The sequence below is a fragment of the Herpailurus yagouaroundi genome, unplaced genomic scaffold (assembly GCF_014898765.1).
Source record: "Herpailurus yagouaroundi ecotype Mexico unplaced genomic scaffold, PumYag 77, whole genome shotgun sequence".
In the NCBI taxonomy this organism is placed as follows: domain Eukaryota; kingdom Metazoa; phylum Chordata; class Mammalia; order Carnivora; family Felidae; genus Herpailurus; species Herpailurus yagouaroundi.
In genome coordinates, this window is record NW_024412388.1 from 883,561 (window position 1) to 906,674 (window position 23,114).

At 49.2% G+C, this 23,114-nt stretch overlaps 1 protein-coding gene and 1 long non-coding RNA gene across 10 annotated transcripts in view; one reads left to right on the forward strand and one right to left on the reverse strand.

The window, feature by feature from the left end:
* The window catches only part of CFAP74 (cilia and flagella associated protein 74), a 64,767-nt gene extending 50,982 nt beyond the window's left edge, over nt 1-13,785 (reverse strand). For 5 of the 9 annotated variants that reach the window (XR_005785557.1, XM_040458749.1, XM_040458725.1 and 2 more), the window contains exons 1-3: nt 13,679-13,775; nt 3,768-3,853; nt 1,019-1,362 (exon numbers count right to left, since the gene is read on the reverse strand). Coding sequence is in view for 8 of the 9 variants with exons in the window: in XM_040458749.1 (XP_040314683.1) it covers nt 1,019-1,362; nt 3,768-3,788 (365 nt within the window). In the remaining variant the exon portion in view is untranslated. Of the gene's footprint in view, nt 1-1,018; nt 1,363-3,767; nt 3,854-13,320; nt 13,496-13,678 lie in introns of those variants that run through there. The other 4 variants (XM_040458734.1, XM_040458742.1, XM_040458715.1 and 1 more) reach the window with 4 other exon arrangements.
* Nucleotides 13,786-13,843: 58 nt separating this feature from the next.
* Nucleotides 13,844-23,114, forward strand: part of LOC121019381 (uncharacterized) — a 10,129-nt gene continuing 858 nt past the window's right edge. The window contains exon 1 of the long non-coding RNA XR_005785559.1: nt 13,844-14,004. This is a non-coding gene — a long non-coding RNA (uncharacterized LOC121019381). The remainder of the gene's footprint in view (nt 14,005-23,114) is intronic.

A 23,114-nucleotide genomic window follows, 5' to 3' on the forward strand; every position in this document is an offset into this window, starting at 1 on the left:
TGTCCCCCCTCACCCAGGCCAGGGGCCCCGGTCATCAGTCCCCCCTCGCCCAGGCCAGGGGCCCCGGTCATCTGTCCCCCTTGCCCAGGTTAGGAGCTGAGGTGACATCATCTTTCCAGGGATTTCTCTCACACAATCAAGCTGCCTGATCAGGGTCTTGTTTCCCGAAAGCCCTTCAGAGGGGCCACCTGTGTGACCTCAGCCCAAATGAGAGTTCACGGGAACCGGCACACGTGAACGTGGCCAGGCGTGTAAGGGCACCGGGGAGAGGCCTGGGAGGGCCGCACACCCGGCACACAGCTGCAGCACCTCGTCAGCGTTCTAGAACTCCCAGACCCGACAGGACAAGCGACCAACGTGTGGGCCTGGATCGAATCCGATTCAAAACTCTAGCTCCTGTGATGAGAACAGCAGGACCAAACCCAGAGCGCGGGCTCTAAGCCAGCCTGGAGGACACGCAGGGAACCGCCGTGGTTGCGCGGCCGGGAGATGCCCACTTCCTCAGGGGAGGAACCGTGCGGAGGTCCGGTGGAAGGAGGTTTTTACTTGCTCCGGGGACAAGTAGGCAGGAGTGATGCCTGCAGGCGGCGGTCACACAACTCAGCAGACAGAAATCACAGGCACACGCACCCACAGGCGAAGGTGCGCAGGGGCACGTGGGTCACAGCGGGGACCGTGTGTTTTCCACTTTCCCGTATGACCTTCTCTTCGCGGACGTTTGGGGAACATGCGCTACCAGTGTTAGCGCGGGTCAAGCCGGAGCGGACCCCGGGCCCAGCCCCACGCAGGCCACCAGCGAGGCCCGGGCCCCGCACGACCGACGGGGACACCGTCTGCACGCCTCACGTGACGGCCAGGAGGGCAGGGGGAGATCCGTCCATCGAGGCCGGCCCCGAGGTCGCGAGGGTCGGAGGCCCGGCAGAGCCAGCCGAAGCCTCCGGAGCACGGGTCGCCCCGCCCACGACGGCCGCCCCGCCCCCTGCTCGCCCCGCCCCCCCGCCGCCGTCGCCGAGCCCACCTGGTTTTCTGACCGAGCCGCTCTTTCTCCTCCTGCGGCGTCTCCAGGCGGCCCAAGGGCCTCCGCAGGCCGCAGGCCTGGAACCTGGCTGGGGCGGCTGTTTTCTTCCCACTTGGGTCAGCATCGGCGTTCCCCGGGCTTAATGCGGAAGGACAGCGGCGGCCCTCGCGCGCTGCTCGCCCCCGCCCGGCTCCACCTTTCGGCCGGGGGTGCCCAGGCTGGGGGGCGGGGAGCAAGGGGCCCGCCCGGGCATAGTTACCGGCGGCCTCCCGAGTCGGCACCCTTCTCAGCTGCCGGAGGAAGAAATTCAGCCTGGAACTCTGGAGCCTCTGGTTCATCTCTTTCTAGAAATCCAGGCAAGAGAAAAAACACAAAGTAGATGCAGACGTTCAAGTCTGAAGCACTGGGACGAACCTAGACAAGCTCGCATCTGCAGGCGACGATGCTGATGGCCTTAGAGCAATGGTTGTCAAAGCGCGGCGCGGGGAACCCTGGTGGGAGTGCCTAGAACTCTCTCGGAGCGTCTTCGGTCAAAACTATTTTCCTAGTAGTACTGAAACATCGTTTGTCCTTTCACTCTCATTTCACGAGTGTGGAATGGAGTTTCCCAAAGTCCACGTGACGTCTGTGTCACGACAGACTAACACGCCCGAACGGGAATCCAGCTGTCTTCTGACGAGCCAGACTCTTTTCGTTACATACAACAGGTTCAGTTTTGCCGTTTGCACTGAATACGTATAAAAAGCTTTTCAGCTTTAATTTTTAATACACTCGATATTAAAAAATGTAACTGACATAGGGGTGTCTGGGTGGCTCAGTCCCGCTTAAAGAATGTTAAGAGAACACAGAAGTGGGAAGGGTCCTACCGGCCAAATTTAGAACAAATTGAGCATCAAAATAAACAGGGCAGAGGGGCCCCTGGGCGGCCCAGTCGGTTAAGCGTCCGACTTCGGCTCAAGTCATGATCTCACGGTTCATGGGTTCGAGCCCCACATCAGGCTCTGTGCTGACAGTTCAGAGCCTGCAGCCTGCTTCAGATTCTGTCTCCCTCTCTCTCTGCCCCTCCCCTGCTCATGCTCTGTCTCTCTCTCAAAAACAAATAAACATTAAAAAGTTAAACAAAAAATAGTAACCGACAGAAAAAACACTTTCTGGTTGCAACGACTTTTAAGAATGTAAAGGGGTTCTCTGACAAAAAAGTTTGAGAATTATCATCTTAGAGAACCACTGTAGACTTCGAGCCAAACATGGCCAATCGAACTTCCGCAATTTCTCTCTCCCCTTCATTAAATCTCAGTGAAAATGACTACAAAGGAATTCAACAGGGCGCCAGTGAAAATCACAGGGAGTACAGGAGGAAGAGAGTAGACGAAAAGCCTATACGTTTGGGAAGACGGCAAGGCGGGGACGAATTAATACGTCCCCCCATACCTCACCTCCCAACTCCTCACCTCAGCTTGCCTTGCCACACCTCACCTCTTCTCACCTCACCAACCTCACCTCACCACGCCTCACCTCACCTCACCTCACCTCACCTCACCACGCTCACTGCACCTCAGCTGACTTCACCTCACCGTATCTCACCTCATCTCGCCACAACTCACCTCACTGTACCACACCTCACCACACCTCACTTCTCCTCACAACACTTCACCACAGCTCAGCTCACCACACTTCACCTCAAAGCACCTCGCCTCACTTCAGCTTATCTCGCCACACCTCACCTCTTCTCATCTCACCAACCTCACCTCAGCTCACCACACATCACCTCGTCTAACCACAACACCTAACCACAACTTACCTCACTTCACCTCACCACACCTCCCCTCACCAAACTCACCTCTCCCCTTTCATCTCACCTCACCACACCTAACCCTCACAACACCACAAACGACATCATAGCATACCACACGTCTCATCTCAACACACCTCGCCTCACTCACCTCACCATATCCCACTTCACCTCACCACACCTCACCTCACCTCTCACCCCAGCTCACCACACATCACCTCACGTCACCACACCATAACTCATCTCACAACTCCTCACCTCACCTCACCTCACCACACCTCACCTCACCTCACCGTGCCTCCCCTCACCACGCCTCACCTTACCGTACCTCACCTCACTTCACCTCACCAAACGTCACAAATACCATACCCCACCTCACCTCACCTCAGCTCACCACACATCACCTCACCTTACAACTCCTCAGCTCACCTCACCACACCTCACCTCACCTCACAGTTCCTCACCCCACCTACCTAACCACACCTCACCTCACGCTTCACCTCACCTCACCACAGCTCAGAAACTGAGAAACGAGCCGCGCTGCAGTTAGATGGAGAACCGAGGAAACTAGTCCAGGTTTGATGGTCTCGCCTGGTGTCCAGCACTAGCCCAAATCAAGGCCTATCTTGGATTATCGGATTATTTTTAAATCTATAAACTTCCAGGGAAAGAAAACCAAAATAGGTCACAATCAAAGGGATAAAAATGGCATCTATTTCTCAATAGAGACGCTGGAAACGAGAAAACTATAATCTGTCGCTTTCAAGAATCTCGGCCATAATTTATCTTTTTTTTTCCGACTAAAGACAGAATGATATAACCTTTGAGGAAAAAAAATAAGGCTAAAAGATAGATATAGTCTTTCTAAAGAAAAGGAATTCAGGGAAACTCTAAAGCACATCATTTATCTTCATTGTTGCCAAAACACCGGGTTATCTGTGAAAAGACTTTTATTACCATCTTCCGCAATCGGGACATTGTCCAAAAGCTCCTTCGTAGTTAACTGGTTAGCGTCTTCTTCCATCTTGGGAAGCAGAAATTAGCTACAAAAAAAATTGTAACAGGTATAGATGAATAGGATCATAGTTAAAAAACATAAATATCGGATTTCATACGCATTAACAATTTCTCTTGTAAAAAGACATTAAGAAAATGGATGAGGGGCACCTGGGCGGCTCAGTCAGTTTAGCACCCAACTCTTGGCTTTGGCTCAGGTTATGATCTCATGGTTCGTGGGCTCAAGCCCCACGACGGGCTCTGTGGTGACAGCGCAGAGCCTGCTAAGGATTCTCCCTCCTTCCCTCTCTCTCTGTCCCTCCCAGGCGCACGCTCCCTCCCTCCCTCTCTCTCTCAAAATAAATAAATAAACTTTTGTAAAAAAGAAGAAAAGAAAATGGACAAGCCCAGACTAGGAGAAAACATCCGCAGCAGAGAAATCTGACAACAGTCGTATATCCAGAATATATAAAGAGCCCCTAAACATCAACAACATAAAGTCCAAACTCCGACTGAAAAGGGGCAGGAATTTTAGAACAGACGTGGCAAGAGGAGATACACAAATGGCCAACGAGCTTGTGACACTTCGCGCCGCAGCATCAGTCCCCGGGGAAACGTGAAGTAAGACCATCACGAGACACTGCTGCGCACCTGTGAGAACGCCCCAAATCGAAAATACGAACACTGGCCCAGCACGTGACCCGGAAATCCTCCTCCAGGACGTGCCCGGGAGAAACCAGAACACATCCCTCAAACAACCTGGCACACGAGTGCTTACCCAGAGGGCCCCCAGCCGGGAAACAACCCAAGCGCCCGTCATCGTGAGCACGTGCTGCTGCTCGGGAACAAGAAGGAACCGAACGGATGCGCACGAGAGCGTGTCTCAGGAGCCTCGCCGGAGGTGAAGGAAGCCACACACGGAAGAGAACCGGGAAACCCCCATTCAGGCAAAACTACCTGCCGGCGGCCGTGGATCTGGGGTCAAAGGCAAGGAGTGGGAGGGGCGCGAGGGGCACAGTGGGGTGGGGGGTGTTCTGCATCATTTCTAGCGGTGGTTGCACACGTGATGATCAAACCTCATCCAAATGAACCTTCGGGATGTGCGTGCTATATAGCACGTCGCGTGTTACGGGGCAGGTCAGAAGCAACCCTTAAGGAATTTCAGAACATCCCTCACGCTTTAGTTCTTTGAGGGACCTTAGGAGCCTGCCTGCCCAGAACTCCGTGCAGAATGTTGATATTATGTAGGAGATGCTACAATTGTAGATGAATTTGTCTTTCATGTTTCACTTTACAATTGCTTCGGAATAATTGACTGAAAAATATTTTCAAAGCCTAATAATGTTTCCTGGATGAATCAATAATAAGTCAAGGCCAGCGATTCCTTTTTAAAAATGCTGCAAAGAAACAATCACGCATTACAGTTCTGAGAGGCAAAATTTCAAGGCATCTTGTCAAATGCCAACAATATTCCTCCCACTTGAGAAAACCTATTAACCCCCCCCCCCATCTGTGAATGGCAGAGCTTTTAGAACATATTTACAAAGTGGCCGAGTCTGTTCTGCTCGCGCTCATGAACTCCATGTGCTCATCACAGCGCAGCTCAATTGTCCCCCGGACGGATGGCAGCCTGGTACGAGGTGGATCATCACACATACAGTTCCATTGAAGATGACATTAAACCACATACACTTCTTTTTTAATTTTTTTTTTTACATTTTATTTATTTTTGATAGAGAGAGACAGAGCATGAGTGGGGGAGGGGCAGAGAGAGAGGGAGACACAGAGTCCGAAGCAGCTCCAGGCCCCGAGCCGTCAGCACAGAGCCCGATGCGGGGCTCAAACTCACAGACCGTGAGATCATGACCTGGGCCGAAGTCGGACGCTTAACTGACTGAGCCACCCAGGTGCCCCGACACTTCTTGTTTTTTAATGTTTATTTATTTACTTTGAGAGAGAGAGAGAGAGAGAGAGAGGGAGGGGGAGGGAGAGGGAGAGGGAGAGGGAGAGGGAGAGGGAGAGGGAGAGGGAGAGGGAGAGGGAGAGAATGAATCCCAAGCATGCTCCATGCTGTCAGCGCAGATCCCGACATGGGGCTCGATCTCACGAACCACGAGATCATGACCTGAGATGAAATCAAGAGTCACACGCTCAACAGACTGAGCCACCAGGTGCCGCTGAACCACATGCACTTTGAATGTCCAGTGAAACAGGGCAGTTCCAGACAGGGAGCCTCTGATGCCTCTTAAATTCTCACTAAAACCACAGCAGAAGGATTCAGTTTTTTCCACACACGCATCTACAAGGACACGGCAAATGGCAGAATAAACAGTTTGAACAAAACAGAAGCCGGGAGTGTGAGGCGGTAGCAGCCCTGCAGGCAGAGGTACGGACCGACCTCCAGGGGAAAACTTGAGCCATAAAAACCCACGTGCGCCCCACTGCCCGTGGAAGGCCCCAGAACTCCGTGTCTATGGGGATGAAGTAGAATCGGAAACAGATTTGCTAAAACGTGCGTAAGAAGCAGTTGGAACTTCCATTTCCATTTTAGGCATGTGGCTGTCCAGCGTGCCAGCCATCACACTAAAAATAACCACAAATGCCGCATAAAATTGTATGTTAATTGCCTTAAGAACCTTGAAGAATTGACTAGAAAGTAAGAAATCATCAGGTCAAAATCTAAGTGAAGGCAAGATTGTAAACAGGTGAAAGGGCCAAGGTGTAACAAAACAACAACAACAAAAAAAAAAAAACAAAAAAAAAAGGTCTCCTTTTAAATTGGATTAAAAGACCCATAGCAACAACCAAAAAATCTAACTGTGCACTATTGGAGAGACATCTAAAACACAAGCTTACAGAAGCACTGAAATTTTTTTAATGTTTATTTTTGAGAGAGAGAGAGAGAGACAGAGGGCAAGTGGCAGAGGGGCAGAGAGAGAGAGAGGGAGACACAGAATCCAAAGCAGGTTCCAGGCTCCGAGTTGTCAGCACAGAGCTCGATGCAGGGCTCAAACCCATGAACTGTGGGGCCTTACCCTGAGCCAAAGTCAGACATTCAACTGACTGAGCCACCCCGGCGTCCCGAAGCGACAATTTTACATCCACGTGTGTTCACTAATGGAGTCACAGAGGAAACGGCACAGATCGACAGAACAAGGAAGAAGTCAAAATGCAAACTCTCGTGGGAAAATTTCACACACCGCTCTCAGGAACTGATAACAAAAGCAGATAGCAGAAGTCATTAATGACACTCGACATCATTAACAAACTGAACGTGACAGACATACAGAGAGCATACCAGCGACAGAATTGTAAGTGCTCCCTGAAGACACACACTGAATATTTACAAAAGCCGTCTCCTGGGCCCGAAGCAGGTCTCAATAGATTTTAAGAGACTAAAATGTACAAGGCTTTGTACAGCATAAGGAACATAGTCAGTTATACTGTGACAGCTTTGTGTGGTGGCAGACGGTGACTATACTTGTCACGGTGGTGACTCTGCAATGTACAATATCAAATCACTACGGGGTGGACCTGAAACAAACACAATATTAATATCGTATGCCAATTATTCCTCAATAAAAACAATCATAAAAAGCTTGTTCTCTGACCAAAAGTCACCAGCCCAAATCAGTAACAAATAGAGAAGTATTTCTAGAAAATAAGAAACATACTTCTAAATAACCCATGGGTCAAGGGAAAAAAATCATGCTGGAAACAGTAAAATACTTTGAGCTGAGTTACAAGGACAGTAGCTCCAATCAACCATAGCGCAGCTGACCCCACGCAGAGCAAACTCCTGAACTTCACACATATACGGCATTAGGAAAAGGCTAAAAGTTAATGCACGAAACACCCAGTTCGAGTGGCTACAGAAAGAACTGCGAGATGAACCCAAAGAAAGTGGAAGAAAGCAGATTGAAAATATTAACAATTCATGCAACAGAAACGAACGTATGTGATCGAGATGTTCCTGGAAACCAAGAGTTTGTATTTTTAAAAGACTAAAATTGATAAATATGTCAGGAAAACATTAAAAACTAAAGAAGTCATGAACAACTTTATGCCAGTAAATTTGAAAATGTAGACAACGGACAGATTATTAGAGAAATATTACTAATCAGAATTGTTTGACCAAAAAAACCTTCCAAAGTCCCATAAACATAAAAGAAACTCAATCAATAGTCAAATGCATTCCCAGGAAGAACACTCCAGGCTCAGAGCCTTCCCCATCCAGTTGTGGGAAACACGCCAGGCGCAGACCACTGGGTTCACACGCACCCCCTCCCGGAGGGACAGGCAGGTCCGGACTTCTCTCGTGGGGCTCACGCAGCCTTCGTCACCAGAGCCCGACACCAACAGCGGAGACCGGAGACGGGGAGCTCCTGTCGTTCAGAGCGCAGACACGAAAATACAGAGAGAGGCATCGTTGGCCTGGATCCGCAGTGTCAACACGGCATAAAACTTCAGGACCACGGCGCGTTTACTTAGCATCGGAAGTCAGCTTAATTCACCCCGGTAACAGACCGAAGGAAGAGAATTATATGATCAACTCGACAAGTGTGGGGAAAAAGTATTGATAAACTTCAACATGCCACTTATGCTTTAAAAAAAAACTTGGCAATCTTACATTAGGAACAGTCTCCCTTCATGTAACAAAGGCTACACGCTGCCGACAATGGACAGGAGGCATCACGCATCATCCTAGACGTTAAAAATGCTCTTTTAAGACGGAAAACAGGGGCGCCTGGGTGGCTCAGTTGGTTAAGTGTCCGACTTTGGCTCGGGTCGTGATCTCACAGTTCGTGGGTTCGAGCCCAGTGTCAGGCTCCATGCTGAGAGCTGGAGCCTAGAGCCTGCTTCGGATTCTCTCTGCCCCTCCCCCCCCCTCAAAAGGTGAATAAAAAATTAAAAAAAGAAAAAGACGGAAAACAAAACAAGGGCTTCCCTGAGCTACTTCCTTCCACTGGCACTCCTGCCTCCCAGCTAGAACCTTTAGGGGTAAAAGGACCAAAAAGGCATTCAGAAAGGCAATGTTTTCAGATAACGTAGCCGTGTACATAGGAAATCCAAATGAGTATACAGACCTCCCTCATGAAAGTTATTGAGACGATGTCGTAATGTCGTTAGATATAAATGCAATAATAAAAACCAAATATATTCCCATTTATCAAAGATTTGGAAAAGCTGCCATTTACAATCCACCAAAAAATACGAACTGCGTAAGGACAAACACAACAAAAGGGTGCAGGACCGCTAACGAGGAAATGACGGAGCCTCACCGGGTGACGGCAAAGGAGGCCTAAATAATAAATACATGGAACAGATGATCCTGACACTTCCAACAAGTGGGTGTCATGGGGGAAAGAGGGATCGGGAGGCCTTTTTAAGTGAAAAGGTCCGGAAGACAAAAGTCCACCTCCTGCGGTGTGGGGGTCCTGTTTGGAAGCAAGTGTAAAAGACGTTTTTGAGATCATGTGGGAAAGTGAACACAAATTGGCATTAGATTTTATTAAGAAATTCGCGTTAGGGGCGCCTGGGTGGCGCAGTCGGTTAAGCGTCCGACTTCAGCTCAGGTCACGATCTCACGGTCCGTGGGTTCGAGCCCCGCGTCGGGCTCTGGGCTGATGGCTCAGAGCCTGGAGCCTGTTTCCGATTCTGTGTCTCCCTCTCTCTCTGCTCCTCCCCCGTTCATGCTCTGTCTCTCTCTGTCCCAAAAATAAATAAACGTTGAAAAAAAAAAATTAAAAAAAAAAAAAAAAAAGAAATTCGCGTTAATTTTGTTGGGGTTGATGATGATTTTGCAGTTATGCGAAAAGTGAGTCTTCAGCCGTTGGAGCTGTATTTACCGGCCCAAACCCACGAACCGTGAGATCGTGACCTGAGCCAAAGTCATATGTTCAACTGAGTGAGCCACCCAGGCTCCTCCAGGGTTTCTTACACAGGACACCAAAGTCATTAGCCATGAGAGGAAAAGCTGGCAGGTGGTCACGTACATTTAAATTAAAAACTGTCATTCAGATGATGCCCTTGGGAGAGTGAGAAAAAAGTTACAAGCCAGAAGATAAATTCAACACATTATCCTAAAGGTCCTCCATCAAGACCACGCAAGGATTACCCACAAATCAGTAAAGAAGGTGGCAGTCCGGGGGCAATGGCAGGACCCACACAGGCACTTAACCATTGAGGACATTCAAATGGCCAGGAAGTGGGGGCAGCCATGTGTCCAGTGTGACCGCGTGCCCCACTTCATGCCTGTTTTCCTGGCATTATTAAGAGTATTTCGGGCGCCTGGGTGGCTCAGTTGATTGAGCGTCCGACTTTGGCTCAGGTCACGATCTCTCAGTATGTGAGTTCGAGCCCCACGTCGGGCTCTGTGCTGACTGCTCAGAGCCTAGAGCCTGTTTCAGATTCTGTGTCTCCCTCTCTCTCTGACCCTCCCCCGTTCATGCTCTGTCTCTGTCTCAAAAATAAATAAACGTTAAAAAAAAAAAAAAAAGAGTGTTTCCCTTTCACTCTTAGCCAAGTCGTGCTCTGGACGATAAACTATTTCTTGGTAATGAACAACAACAACAATTGTCCAACCTCATTTGTAATTAGGGAAACGAAAATTAAAGTCACAATCTCCTATAGTTACGTGGTCATCACACTTGGTAAGACATCACAAGCCCGACAGTGGCAGGTGTGTGAGTGAAGCAGCGGGAACGTTCACTTGGCCATGGCGGGAGCGTGGGAGCGAGAGCGGGGACAATTACTTCCAGAGAGGCCGGCGTCACCCGGTAGAGTTAATGAGCGCGCGCCTCCGTGCGGCTCTCCCGCCGCTGCTGCAACAACTTCCCACAAATCCAGTGACTTCACAGATTTACTGCCTTACGATCCTGACGTCGGATTCTGAAATGAGTCTCACTGGGTGAAAATCAACGTGTGGGCAGGACAGCGTTCCCTTCTGGACGCTCTAGGGAGGATTTTTGTTTCCAGAGGTCACGCACACTCCTGGGCCCACTGGACCGCCTTCAAAGCCAGCAGCGTCAGTGTGGTCTTTCTCCTGGGGCCCCCTGACTCTCTCTCTCCTGCCTCCCTGTCCTACTTCTGAGGACCCTGTGTCTGCACTGGGCACATGTGGATAATCCAGGACAATCTCCCCATCTCCAGACACCTGGGTAACAACGTCAGTTCCCCTGCCGCATCATCTAACATATTCCCAAATTCCAAGGATTAGGTCTTGGATCTCTCTGGGCACCATTCTGCGCCCCCCTACTCTCTGACTCAGTGGTTCCTCTCCTAGGTGTGTGCCCTACGGAAAGTCTCAGCCGTTATGCTCATGTCCCGGAGCTGTCACAGCACAAGCGTGGCACAGCGGGCGTCTCAGGACAACGGAAGTGTATTCTCTCACACTTCCGGAGGCCAGGAATCTGACATCAAGGTGCCGGCAGGGCCTTGTTCCCTCTGAAGCACGACAGCAGGGTCTGTCCCAGGCCTCCCTCCCAGGTTCCGAGAGTTCCTGGCCTGTGGCAGGGCAACTCCAACCTCCGTGTGATGCTCTGAGTGCACATCTACGTTCAAATACCTCTTTTTTTTTTTTTTAATGTTTATTTATTTTGGAAGGAGAGAGAAACAGAGCATGAGCGGGGGAGGGGCGGAGATAGAGGGAGACAGAATCTGGCAGCACAGAGCCCGACGCGGGGCTCAAACTCATGAACCTCAAGATCATGACCCGAGCCCAAGTCAGACGCTCGACCTACTGAGCCACCCAGACACCCCTTAAATACCTCCTTTGTATAAAGACACCTGACATATGGGATCAGGGGCCCACTCTCCTCCACTGTGACCTCATCTTACTGAATTCCATCCCCAGTGACCCTATTCCCAAATGAGGTCACATTCTGAGATGCCAGGGGTTAGAGCTTCAACCTATGATTTTTTTTTTTTCCCCTGAAGAAACACAATTCAATTCATCACAGACTTAAACAACAGGAGACATAACACGACCTCAGAGAGCAGCAGCAACTCTGGGAACAAAGCCCCCTGGCCACCAACAGCAGAAAACACCGACAGCGTGATCCGGCCTACAGAGTGCTGGATGGTAACGAGGAAGGAGCCGGCGCCGTGTCACAGAGCGGGTGGGCCTCTTCCACACGACTGATGGGAAGATGGTGCACAGCACTCACCCTTCTTCCCTCTGGAAGCTTCTGGACTAGGTTCCCCAGGAGGGGCAGGCAAAGTAGGACCCAGGGTGGCCCAGAGCTGGCTGTCAGGGCCCGAGTAGGAGGAAGGCAGCGCTGAGAAGGGCATCAGAGCCCAAGCAGGGTGGAGGGGGAGCCCGCGGTGAGCCGCCCAGCTCAAGCCTGGGAAGGTGACGCGGCCACTAGCCTCAAAGTATCTCCCAACAAAATACGCGTTCATTACAGAGGGGAAAAGTAACTTCCCAGCGGAGACATTGGCAGACACCACTTTGATTAAGTGATCAACGCAAACATCATCTGTAATGTGACAAATGGGCCACCATGAGCCACCTGACAGGATGGAATGGGATGACGAAAGTTGTGCATAAGTTCTGTGACTTTTCTGCCAAGGATGCATAATGCGAATCTAATCTTGAGGAAACATCAGACAACCCAAATGGAAGAGCTTTCTACAAAGTCACTGCCTGCAGCCATCAAAGGTGCCAGGATCATGGGGGCCAAAGAAAGGCTGGGGAATGCTGTGGACCGAAAGACACCGAACAAACACTAAGTCGCTATGATGACCGAGTGCTGTGCGACGTCCCAGACTGAGTCCTTTTGCTTTTGTGACTTTACGGGATCAACTGTCAAAATGTGCTTGACTGGGCTGAGGACCAGCAGTAGTGACACATCCATGTGACTCTCTTGACCTTGATGGTCATGTGGACCATGGTCATGCCCGAGAGGGCCCTTGCAGGTAGGAAATGCTCAAAAGTACGGTGGTGGTGATAAAGCTTCATGCAAGCTACTCACTCTCAAATGCTTCAGGAAAAGGAAGATTGTTGGTGTTCAACTTGCAACTTTTATGCCAACTTGGGGTTGTTTCAAAATTGAAAAAGAATATACACCGTATCATTCCATTTATATGAAGTTTAACAACATGTGGAATTTAATCATATTGCTTAGGAATGCACACATAGGTGGGACACCTAGAGAAAAGCAAGGGAGTTAGACTCACAAACCAGCTCATGGTCCTGGGGGGAGGTCTGCCAGGCAGGAGAGGGGTGGGTTGACTTGTGCAGTCATAACACGCTTTTATTTCTGGACTTGGGGGGTCGCCACCGATGTTCACTTTAAAACCAATGTGTACGCTGTGCGCATGAATTTCCGCATGGCTTACCCGCAGAGAGTGAGTGCGGGAGTCTTCTGAGCTGCTGCAGACCAGACTGGGGCCTGCTCACGTGCTCGGCGCCCAGGCCCCACCTGCCCCCCACCTGCCCCCTCACTTGCTCGGCACCTGCTCCTCATCTGTCCCTCACCTAATAAGTGCCCAGTCCCCACCTGCTCCTCACCTGCTCAGTGCCCAGTCCTTGCACACGTTCAAGGAAGGCTCGCTCAAGCCCAAACTGCGAGCGGATAAACGAGTATCCGCTGGTGGACGACGTCGGAGCGGAGGCCCTCCCGCTTCCCAGACCCGGTTATCCTTTGCAGAACCGAGTCGGGAGGCCCTGGGGACTCCGCAGGGCGCCCTCCTACCCCGCCCGAGGTCCCCTCACCGCCGCGGCGGAGGCGCGGCGACCACACGCGGCGGGCGCGCACCGTCGGGCGCAGGGCCCCCGAGACCCGCCGCAAGCAGGCGCCGGCCCGGCAGGACTTGGGCGGCGAAGGCGCTGGGCCGCGTCCGAGGAGCTACGAGGCGGACGGACCCACCTCTCTGCCGACCGGAGCGGGTCGGAACGGCGCGCACGGCAGCTCCTCCGAAGCTCCGCGTCGGCGGCGTCGGCGGCGGGAGGCTCCATGGCAACGGGCGGCCCCACGCGGCGGGGGAGCTCGCGCGCCGCACGCAACCCCCGTTCTCGCGATGGTTCTGTCCGGCGCGCCCCGCGCAAGCGCAGTGCGCCCGGGATGCAGGCCGCGTGCGGAAGGGCTCGGAGAGGACTGCGCGGCCGGGAGGACCGGACCCGGCGCCGGGTCGGCGCTCCGGGTTTGGCCCAAGGCGACTTAAGTTCGGACGGGCTGTCAAGCCTAAAAACTAGGTGTGTTCACGTAAAATCGGCATTTGCCCTGCTTTGCGCAAGGAGGGGGGGGGGGGGAGCGGGCACAGCGTGCCGGCTGCGCTGGAGCGGAATCGAGCCTCGCCTCGCTCCCCCCCTTCCCCCGTCCCCCGAGGCCCGGGGTCGCCGTTATACCGTAACTCCTGCCCGCCTTTCCTGTCAGGCGACCTGCCTGGCGCGGGAGTGTGTGTGACGAAGGGCACCTCCCGCCAGGCCACGCAGGGGGCGTCCGGCCACCCGAGGGCGTGGGTGCACCTCTGCCTTTGCAGAGACTTGCATGTGACTTGCAAGGTGGTTGGCCCCGCTAGCCGCGTGCTGGTTTTGACCCCTGCCTCCTGGTGCCACAGTGAGGTCCAGGAAGTCCTTTAAGTTTGTGCAGGGAAGACGATCCATCAGGGCCACCAAGCCTCGCAAAAAGCGCAGCAAAGGTGGGAACGGTGGGAGCCAGCCGGTGGCAGCACGCTCCTGCGCCCTCATCGCCCGCTGGTGTTGGCCAGGGCTTCTCCCTGCTCAGAGTGAGGGACCTCGGGGAGACCGAGGTCACCGTATCAGCCCCCGGTGGTAGCCCCTTTACCAGCAATTCTACTTCTCTTCCCCACCCACGCACATGGCGACATGGCGGGGCTTCTTTCTCCCCAGCTTTGCCTTTCTGGGCCTTTCCACATTAACCATCAATACACTTTCTACTGTAGAAGGAAAGGGGAGCAAAGACTGGAAACACTCCAGTGTTCACCAGTAGGAGCTGCGGGAAGAAAGTGTCGGGAAGGTGTGCAGCCGCGCCCTGGAGCAGCTGTGAAAGACTGCTCCCATGTTCTGTCCCAGAGTGGCCTTCAGAACGTGTTGTTAAGAAAGATAATAATAAAGTTACAGAACAGCGTGTATGGTATTTTACTAAGAAGGGGTAGAAGCAATAAGAATGTACGTGGCTATTTTCCTACCTTGAAAAGTAACGTTCAAACGGTTACCCACAAGGGTCAGGAAGGTGAGGTGTGTGCAGAAACTAGATTTCTCCACGTGTGCTTGTCCCTTTGGCTTTGGAACTGTGTAATGACAAAGCCAAAAGTAAATCAATTCCTAAAAATCGGAAGCAAAATGAAACAAATGATCCTAACGGTATGTCAGGTTGGGGGCTTAACCACACAGAAAATAATTCAAGTGACATTAAAACCCAACACTTTGTACGTAAGTAGCTGCAAAGAAATGGCAGCTGCAAAGAAGTCTCAAACTGAGCAAAAAGAGCTGCAAAGAAATCTCAAACTGTTTGCATTAATCCTGGTCTTGGGAATAATATTGCCGTTGCTATTTTGGAATTGTGTGAAGTGGGATAGAGCAATTAAGTAGTGTGGTTAATATTAGGAGCCAATAAGGGCACCTGGGTGGCTCAGTAGGTTGAGCCTCCAACTTTGGCTCAGGTCAGGATCTCGCAGTTTGTGAATTCGAGCCCCACGTCAGGCTCTGTGCTGACAGCTCAGAGCCTGGAGCCTGTTTTGGATTCTGTGTCTCCCTCTCTCTCCCCCTTCCCTGCTCATGCTCTGTCTCTACCTCTCAAAATTGAATAAACGTTAAAATTTTTTTAAATATTAGATGCTTTTAAATATCAATGCTTTTAGCTTGAGAGAAGAGATGGAAAATAAGTTAAAAACCTGTAATCTTGGATTTCAATGGGAAATATTAGTATGACTTAATATCTTTTAAAAATGTATTTCTCAGCTCTATCCACTGGAAAGGTCTAGAACTGTCCAATATGGTAGCCACTGGACACATGTGGCTATTTAAATTGAAAATTAAATTAAAAAGGGGAGCCTGGGTGGCTCAGTCGGTTAAGCGTCCGACTTTGGCTCAGGTCATGATCTCACGGTTGGTGAGTTTGATCCCTGTGTCAGGCTCTGTGCTGACAGCTCGGAGCCTAGAGCCTGTTTCAGATTCTGTGTGTGTGTCTCTCTCTCTCTGCCCCTCCCCCACTCACAGTCTGTCTCTCAAAAATGAATAAATTAAAAATTTTTTTTAATTAATTAAAATTAAATACTTGAACAGATATCTTTACACCAATGTTCATAGCAGTGTTATTCATAATAGCCAAAAGGTGGAAACGACCCAAATGTCCATCAGTGGAAGAATGGAAAAACAAAATGTGATATGTATATATAGATATAATAGACTATTTAGCCATAAAAAGAAAGGAAATTCTGACACATACAACATGGGTAAACTTTGAAGACATTATGCTGAGTGAAAAAAGCCAGACACAAAAGAAGAAATATTGTTTGATTTCACTTCTATGAGGTACATGGAGTAGTCAAATTCAGAGAGACAGGAAGTAAAGCAGTGGTTGCTTTACTGTGCGGCGGGGGTGGGTGTGAAATGGGGAGTTAGTGTTTAATGGGGCAGAGTTTCAGTTTGGGAAAATGGAAGGGTTTTGGCCACGGGCGGTGGTGATGGTTGCAAATAATGTGAATGTGCACAATGTTGTGACCTGTACACTTAAAAGTGGTTAAAAAGGTAACATTTATGTCATGTATATTTTACTGTAAGAGAAACATTTCAATTAAATAACATTAAGAATTCCATTTCTTGGTTTCAAGCGTTCAATAGCCCCGTGTGGCTAGTAGCTGCTATATTAGGGCAGATATAAAAAGTTCTCATTGTTCTCCTGGGCTGCACTGGTCTGAAAACAAACCAATTCAGGACAAGCGAGCACTCTTAGCACCCAGATTGTTGTCCCTGCATGCCATTTCCCACCAAAACAAACCATAGCTTCATAGGAAGATGACTGATTTCAGACCTGAGGCAGAAAGCACACATGATGGGGGGGCTCCGTTGGTTAAGCATCTGACTCTTGATTTCGACTCAGGTCATGATCTCCCGGTTTGTGGGTTTGAGCCCTGTGTTGGGCTCTGTGCAGACAGTGCAGAGCCTGCTTTGGGATTCCAGACTGCCCCTCCCCCCTTGCACAGGCACTGTCTTTCCCTCATAATAAATAAATAAACATCAAAAAAAAAAAAAACAAAAACCACACAAGATGGTCCTGGAGCCTCTTGTCAACAGAAAGCAAGGAAATTATCAGTGAGACTAGCATTGCATCAGAGGATTCGCTAGCCGGAGGCGCTCCCACTAGCCAAAGTAAGGACAATTTGAGTATCAAAAAGAAAAGTAAATATAACAGATTGAAGCATGGCAAATGTGTTAATATCCATGAGCGCATTAAAAAAATAAAATCTTCATTGATCATCTTTGACAGATGCTAGGATACTAAGTGACTATTCTGTGGTAGCAGCCAGCCATGGGGGAGGCTCCACTCTGATCTCCCTTCCAGAGAGAATTTTCATTCAACTGCTAGGAGTGCAGCTGGCTGCCCGCCAGGTTCAGTACGCTGAGTTCACTCTCTTTCTGGGTCGTCTCTGGTCAGAGATGGAGCATGGCGGGGGCTCTAGGTGGACCATACCCATCAACCCGGGACTCCTCTAATGGACAATCTCTGCGCCAAAGTTCCTCCAACCCCTTCCTTTGGGTTGGCCCAAACTTCGCTAGATTTGCATTAGAGTTAGATTCTCTCTGCCCGATCCTACTTCTTCCCACTTTTCCATTCACAGGCTTCAGATCAGTATTGCAGTCTGCCGACTTCCTCGGCCCAATTTCACTCCCCACCCCCACTCCTGATCTTTCATAGCCATGAGCCCCCAGTGAATCTCTTGCATTCTGAATGGCATCTCGCGGTATGCTTACTAGAGGACCCAAATTAACAGGGTTGGTAGCAGCAATGGTCTGAGAAAGTAGATGGTGAGGCGGGGATTTGTAACTAGATCACTCGCTGCCCAGCTGGTAGTGAGCAGCTCATCCCGCATAGTGTGTGGACGCCTTGAACAAGGAGGCAGCCCACTGGCAACATTTTCACCAGGAATAAATTGGGAGAAGAGTGGTTAGTACAGTGACTGAGAAGGATGTCTGTTTGGGAGGGTGACAGAGACATGCAAGCACGATGATCTCGCTGATGCTGACTGGCACTGGCACCCCGTCCAGGGATCTGAGAAGTTGGAGACAGTTAACAACCGAAAGTAAGTGTATTGGCACCAAATGCAAAGGTGACAAAAGCAAAAATGAACAAGCGGGACTATATCAAACTAAACACCGTCTGCACAGCAAAGGAAGCCATCCACAAAATAAAAAGCAGCCTATGGAATGGGAGACAATATTGGCAAATCATGTATCTGGTAAAGCATTAATGTCCAAAATATATAAAGAACTCACACAACTCAATAGCAAAAAATCCAAACAATCCAACTAAGAAATGGGCAGAGTACATTTGCAGCAACGTGGATGGAACTGGAGTATATTATGCTAAGTGAAATAAGTCAGAAAAGACAGATAGATGATTTCACTCATATGTGGATTTTGAGAAACTTAACAGATGATCGTAGGGGAATGGAAGGAAAAATAAGATACAAACAGAGAGGGAGGGAAACCATAAGAGATTCTTAAATACAGAGACACTGAGAGTTGATGTGGGTGGGAGGTTGGGAGGGTGGGAAAAATGGGTGATGGGCATTGAGGAGAGCACTTGTTGGAATGACCACTGGGTGTTGTCTGTAAGTGATGAATTATGGGAATCTACTCCTGAAGCCAAAACTACACTGTATGTTAACCATTTGACGATTAAAAAAAAAAAAATGGGCAGAGTATTTGAATAGACATTGTCCCAAGGAAAACAAAGACATACAGATGTCCAACAGGTACATTGAAAGATGCTCAACGTCACTAATCATTGGGGAAATGCAAATCAAAACCACACTGAGATATCCCCTCACACCTGTTAGAATGGCTACTATCAAACAGACAAGAATTAACAAGAGTTGGCGAGGACGTAGAGAAAACGGAATCCTTGTGCACTTTGGTGGACATGTAAATCGATGCAAGCACTATGGAAAACAGCATGAAGTTTCCTCAAAAAATTAAAAATAGAGCTGCCTTGAATCTCACTCAAGGTAGCTTTGCAATGCCAAGGTCAGGGTCCTGGTTGGGAAAACCTTGACACATCCGATGAGTATATCTGGGTGGATGCCCCTAAAGGTTTTGGCTCCTCAGACTTTTCTGAAGCTTTAGAGCCTGCAACGGTTGCTCACCCCTAACTAGGAAGAGCTAGCGTTCCCTTACGGGAAGATTCTGTAGAGGCTTCGAAAACAAGACAACAAGGTCCCTTTCAGTATCTGCACCCCCACCCCCTCCTGGTTGCCAGCCGGACAACTGGGGAAAAGTCGTAGCATAGCCTCATTAAATCAATGCTGGGCCTGATAAGAGAGAAAGGGGTGTGAAAATTAGTAGCAGAAAAAATCGCTAAAATGTAGCTGGGAGGTTATGCAGGGGGCGCTCTCAGGCCCTACCACGCCTCATCGACTGCTCACCCAAGAGGAGAGGGACCCTGCGGGTGGATGCTACTTCAGACTACTCCACCTGCAGGAAGAAAGGCTTTACTTATCACCCCAGCAACAGCCCAGCCAATGAGAGACGATCGCAAGTCCAGCCAATGAGAGACTAACAAGCCCAGCCAATGGGAGACTCTCACAGCCCAGCCAATGAGAAGACACTTCACTTCAAACTCCTAGTTTGCTCCCCTGGACCTTTTGCCTATAACCGCCGGCCCAACTTACGTTCCCCCTCTTTGCTCTTTAAAAGAGTCCGCCTCCCCTTTGCTCTTTGGAATCACCAGTGGTTTTGCTGTAGTTTGCTTGCCCACGTGGCAATTCTCTTTTATTCCCCGATAAACCTATCTTTTGCTGGTAAGGTAACTGGAAGTTTTATTTTTAAGGCTAACAGGGGCCATCTGCCAAAGGAGCTGCGAGAATGAGCCATGGAATGGATTTTGAAGGTGCTTGATCAGGGGGCCAAACGCGACTATAAAAGGGAGAGTTTGTTGACATAAGGCATTCTCTCAGGATATGGATTTAATACCCTGGCAAGGACCCCAGGGGATAGGAAACTTGCTGCCAAAGTGGCTGAAAATCTTCCAAACTTGATGAAAACAATAAGCCCACAGATCCAAGAAGCTCAACAAACCTCAAGCAGAATAAATATAGGAAAATCGCACCAGGGCACATCATAATCAAATTGATGAAAATGAGAATTAAAGAAAAACTCTTTAGAACGCTCAGAGAAAAAAATGCATTGCATACAGAGCAACAAAGTGACGTCAATAATCTTTTTGAGTGAGAGCAACCACACCATCCAGGGACCATGGGGCAACAACTCGAAGACACTGAGAGAAAAGAAGAAAAACAAATAAAAACCACTGACCATTGAAACTTCTGTACTCAGAATAGCTTTGAAAAGTGAAAGCAAGTTTATGGCACGTGAATTATATGGCAATAAAGCTGTTATTTAAAAAAAAATTTTATTTTTTATTTATTTATTTTTTTTCCCAACGTTTATTTATTTTTGGGACAGAGAGAGACAGAGCATGAACGGGGGAGGGGCAGAGAGAGAGGGAGACACAGAATCGGAAACAGGCTCCAGACTCCGAGCCATCAGCCCAGAGCCTGACGCGGGGCTCGAACTCCCGGACCGCGAGATCGTGACCTGGCTGAAGTCGGACGCTTAACCGACTGCGCCACCCAGGCGCCCCTAAAAAAAATTTTTAAACGACGGCAAGCTTCTGCTTTTGACTGAGATGGCGTAACAGAGACAGATTTACCTTCCTGCCTGAAACAACTAAGAAACTGAACAAAATATGTATATACAAAGTGACATCAGCTGTCAGGTTTTTGGACACCAGGGAATTAAGGACAATGATCCCTGAGAGATGGGAGCAAGTTAGGTGAGCCCTTTGGGGATCCCCACTTCTTGCCTGGAGAAAGCTCCCAGGCCACTTAGAAAAGGGGGGCCCAGGTGGAGCATGAGCTATAAGGGAAAATTGACAAAATGGATTTCATCAAGATTAAAAACTTTGTGGTGCCTTGGTGGCTCAGTCGGTTAAATGTCCAGCTCTTGATTGTGGCTCAGGTCAAGGTTTGTGAGTTGGACTCTGCAGACAGTGCAGGGCCTGCTTGGGATACTGTCTCTCCCTCTCTGCCCCTACCCTGCTCATGCTCTCTCTGTCTCAAAATACATACATACACACCCAACCTTTACCTCTTGAAAGAATAGTTGCAAAAAATGAATAGACAATGGGACACCTGGGTGGCTCAGTCACTTGGGCATCTGACTCTTGATTTTGGCTCAAGTCATGATCCCAGGGTCGTGAGATTGAGCCCCGTGTCAGGCTCTGCATTGAATGTGGAGCGTGCTTGAGATTCTCTGTCTCTGCCCCTCCCCACCCTGCTTGCTTGCATGTGTGCATGCACACTCTCTCTGTCGAAAGAAAGAAAGAAAGAAAGAAAGAAAGAAAGAAAGAAAGGATAAAGAAAGAAAGAAAGAAAGAAAGAGAAAAAGGGAGGAAAAATGAATAGATAAGCTCAGACTGGGAGGAAGTATTTGCAAAACATACATCCAACAAAGCACTTGTATCTACAATATACAAAGAATTCTTACAACTCAATAAGAAGACCAACGATCTCATTTTTAAATCTTGACAAAAGATTTGAAGAAGCACATGAAGAGATGCTCAGTGTCAACAGTCATTAAGAAAATGCACATTAAACCCACGATGAGATGTCTCTACATAGTTACAAAAATGGCCAAAATTAAAGACTCCTAAGCACATGTGGATAGGGAAGCAGAGCATCTGAAAATCTTATCCCTCGCTGGTGGGAATACAAAATGGTACAGCCACACCAATATAGATTGGTAGTTTCTCATAAACTAAGATCCCACAATCCTAGAAGTAGGTATTTATTCCAAGAAAATGAGAATGTGTGACCACTCAAAGACTTGCACTTGAGCATTCAAAGCAGCTGTATTCCAAATGGACGAAAACTGGGTACAGCCCGAATGTCCATCAGCAGGTGGGTGGAGGCAAACTGGGGTATACTCATACAAAGGAACACTCCTCAGCAATAAAACAATAAACATCCAATCCACACTACTATGTGGGTGAATCTCAAACATTGTACTAAGTGAAAGAAGTCTGCTTTGTTACTACTGTGCTAGGAATTCATGCTGTGTGACAAATGGCCACGGACAGGGTGGATAAAACAGCACAGTTATCACCCAGCTTTTGTAGGTCAGGGTCCCAGCTCTGTCTCTCACAAAGCTGTGACTAAGATATTGGCCAGGGCCACAGTCATCTAGAGGTTTGTCAGCTCTGTTGGACCAGGGGCTGACAGTCCCCCGTTCCCGGCCCTCTGAGCCTCTTGCCATATCGGCTCTCAACTGGCTGCTGGCTTCGTCAAAGTGAGCAAATAGAGTGCCAGCTAGACCCAAGTCACAGTTTTTTTACAAGCTGATCCTGGGAGTGATGTTTCGTCACTGTTGACCTATCACTGAAACAAGTCTGTGGATGCGGGTCCCATGCCAGGGAAGGGGTTGCCCAGTATCAGGAGGCATGGATCGCTTAGGCGACTGCCACCACCGACCTCATGCTGTGGGGTGCCATTTATATTATACTTTAGAAAAACAAAACTAGAGTGACAGAAAGCAGACGCTAGTGGTCACTTGGGACCAGGGCCGGGGGGAGATTGACCGCAAAGGGGCAGGAGGGAACATTTTAAGCTGGTGGAAAGGTGTAATGTCTCGATCGACATGGTGGCTATGCAATCCTACGCACAGCTCAAAACCCATAAAATTGTATACTTAAAGTTGGTGCGTTTTATTATATGTAAATTGTATGTCAACAAAACTGATGGAAAATGAAATAAAATGAAACAGAACCTAGATCCAGGCCACAACCCCACAGGCCATGCCTGACCTGACCTGGAGCCCCCCCCACCTTACTTGCCTCCCCTCCCTCACGTCTTCTGTCACAGCCCGCACTGGCCTGACTTTGTCTCTTTTTGAACTTGCTGGCTCATTCCAGCCTCAGGACCTTTGCATTTTCTTTCTTTCTTTCTTTCTTTCTTTCTTTCTTTCTTTCTTTCTTTCTTTCTTTCTTTCTTCCTTCCTTCCTTCCTTCCTTCCTTCCTTTCTTTCTTTCTTTCTTTCTTTCTTTCTTTCTTTCTTTCTTTCTT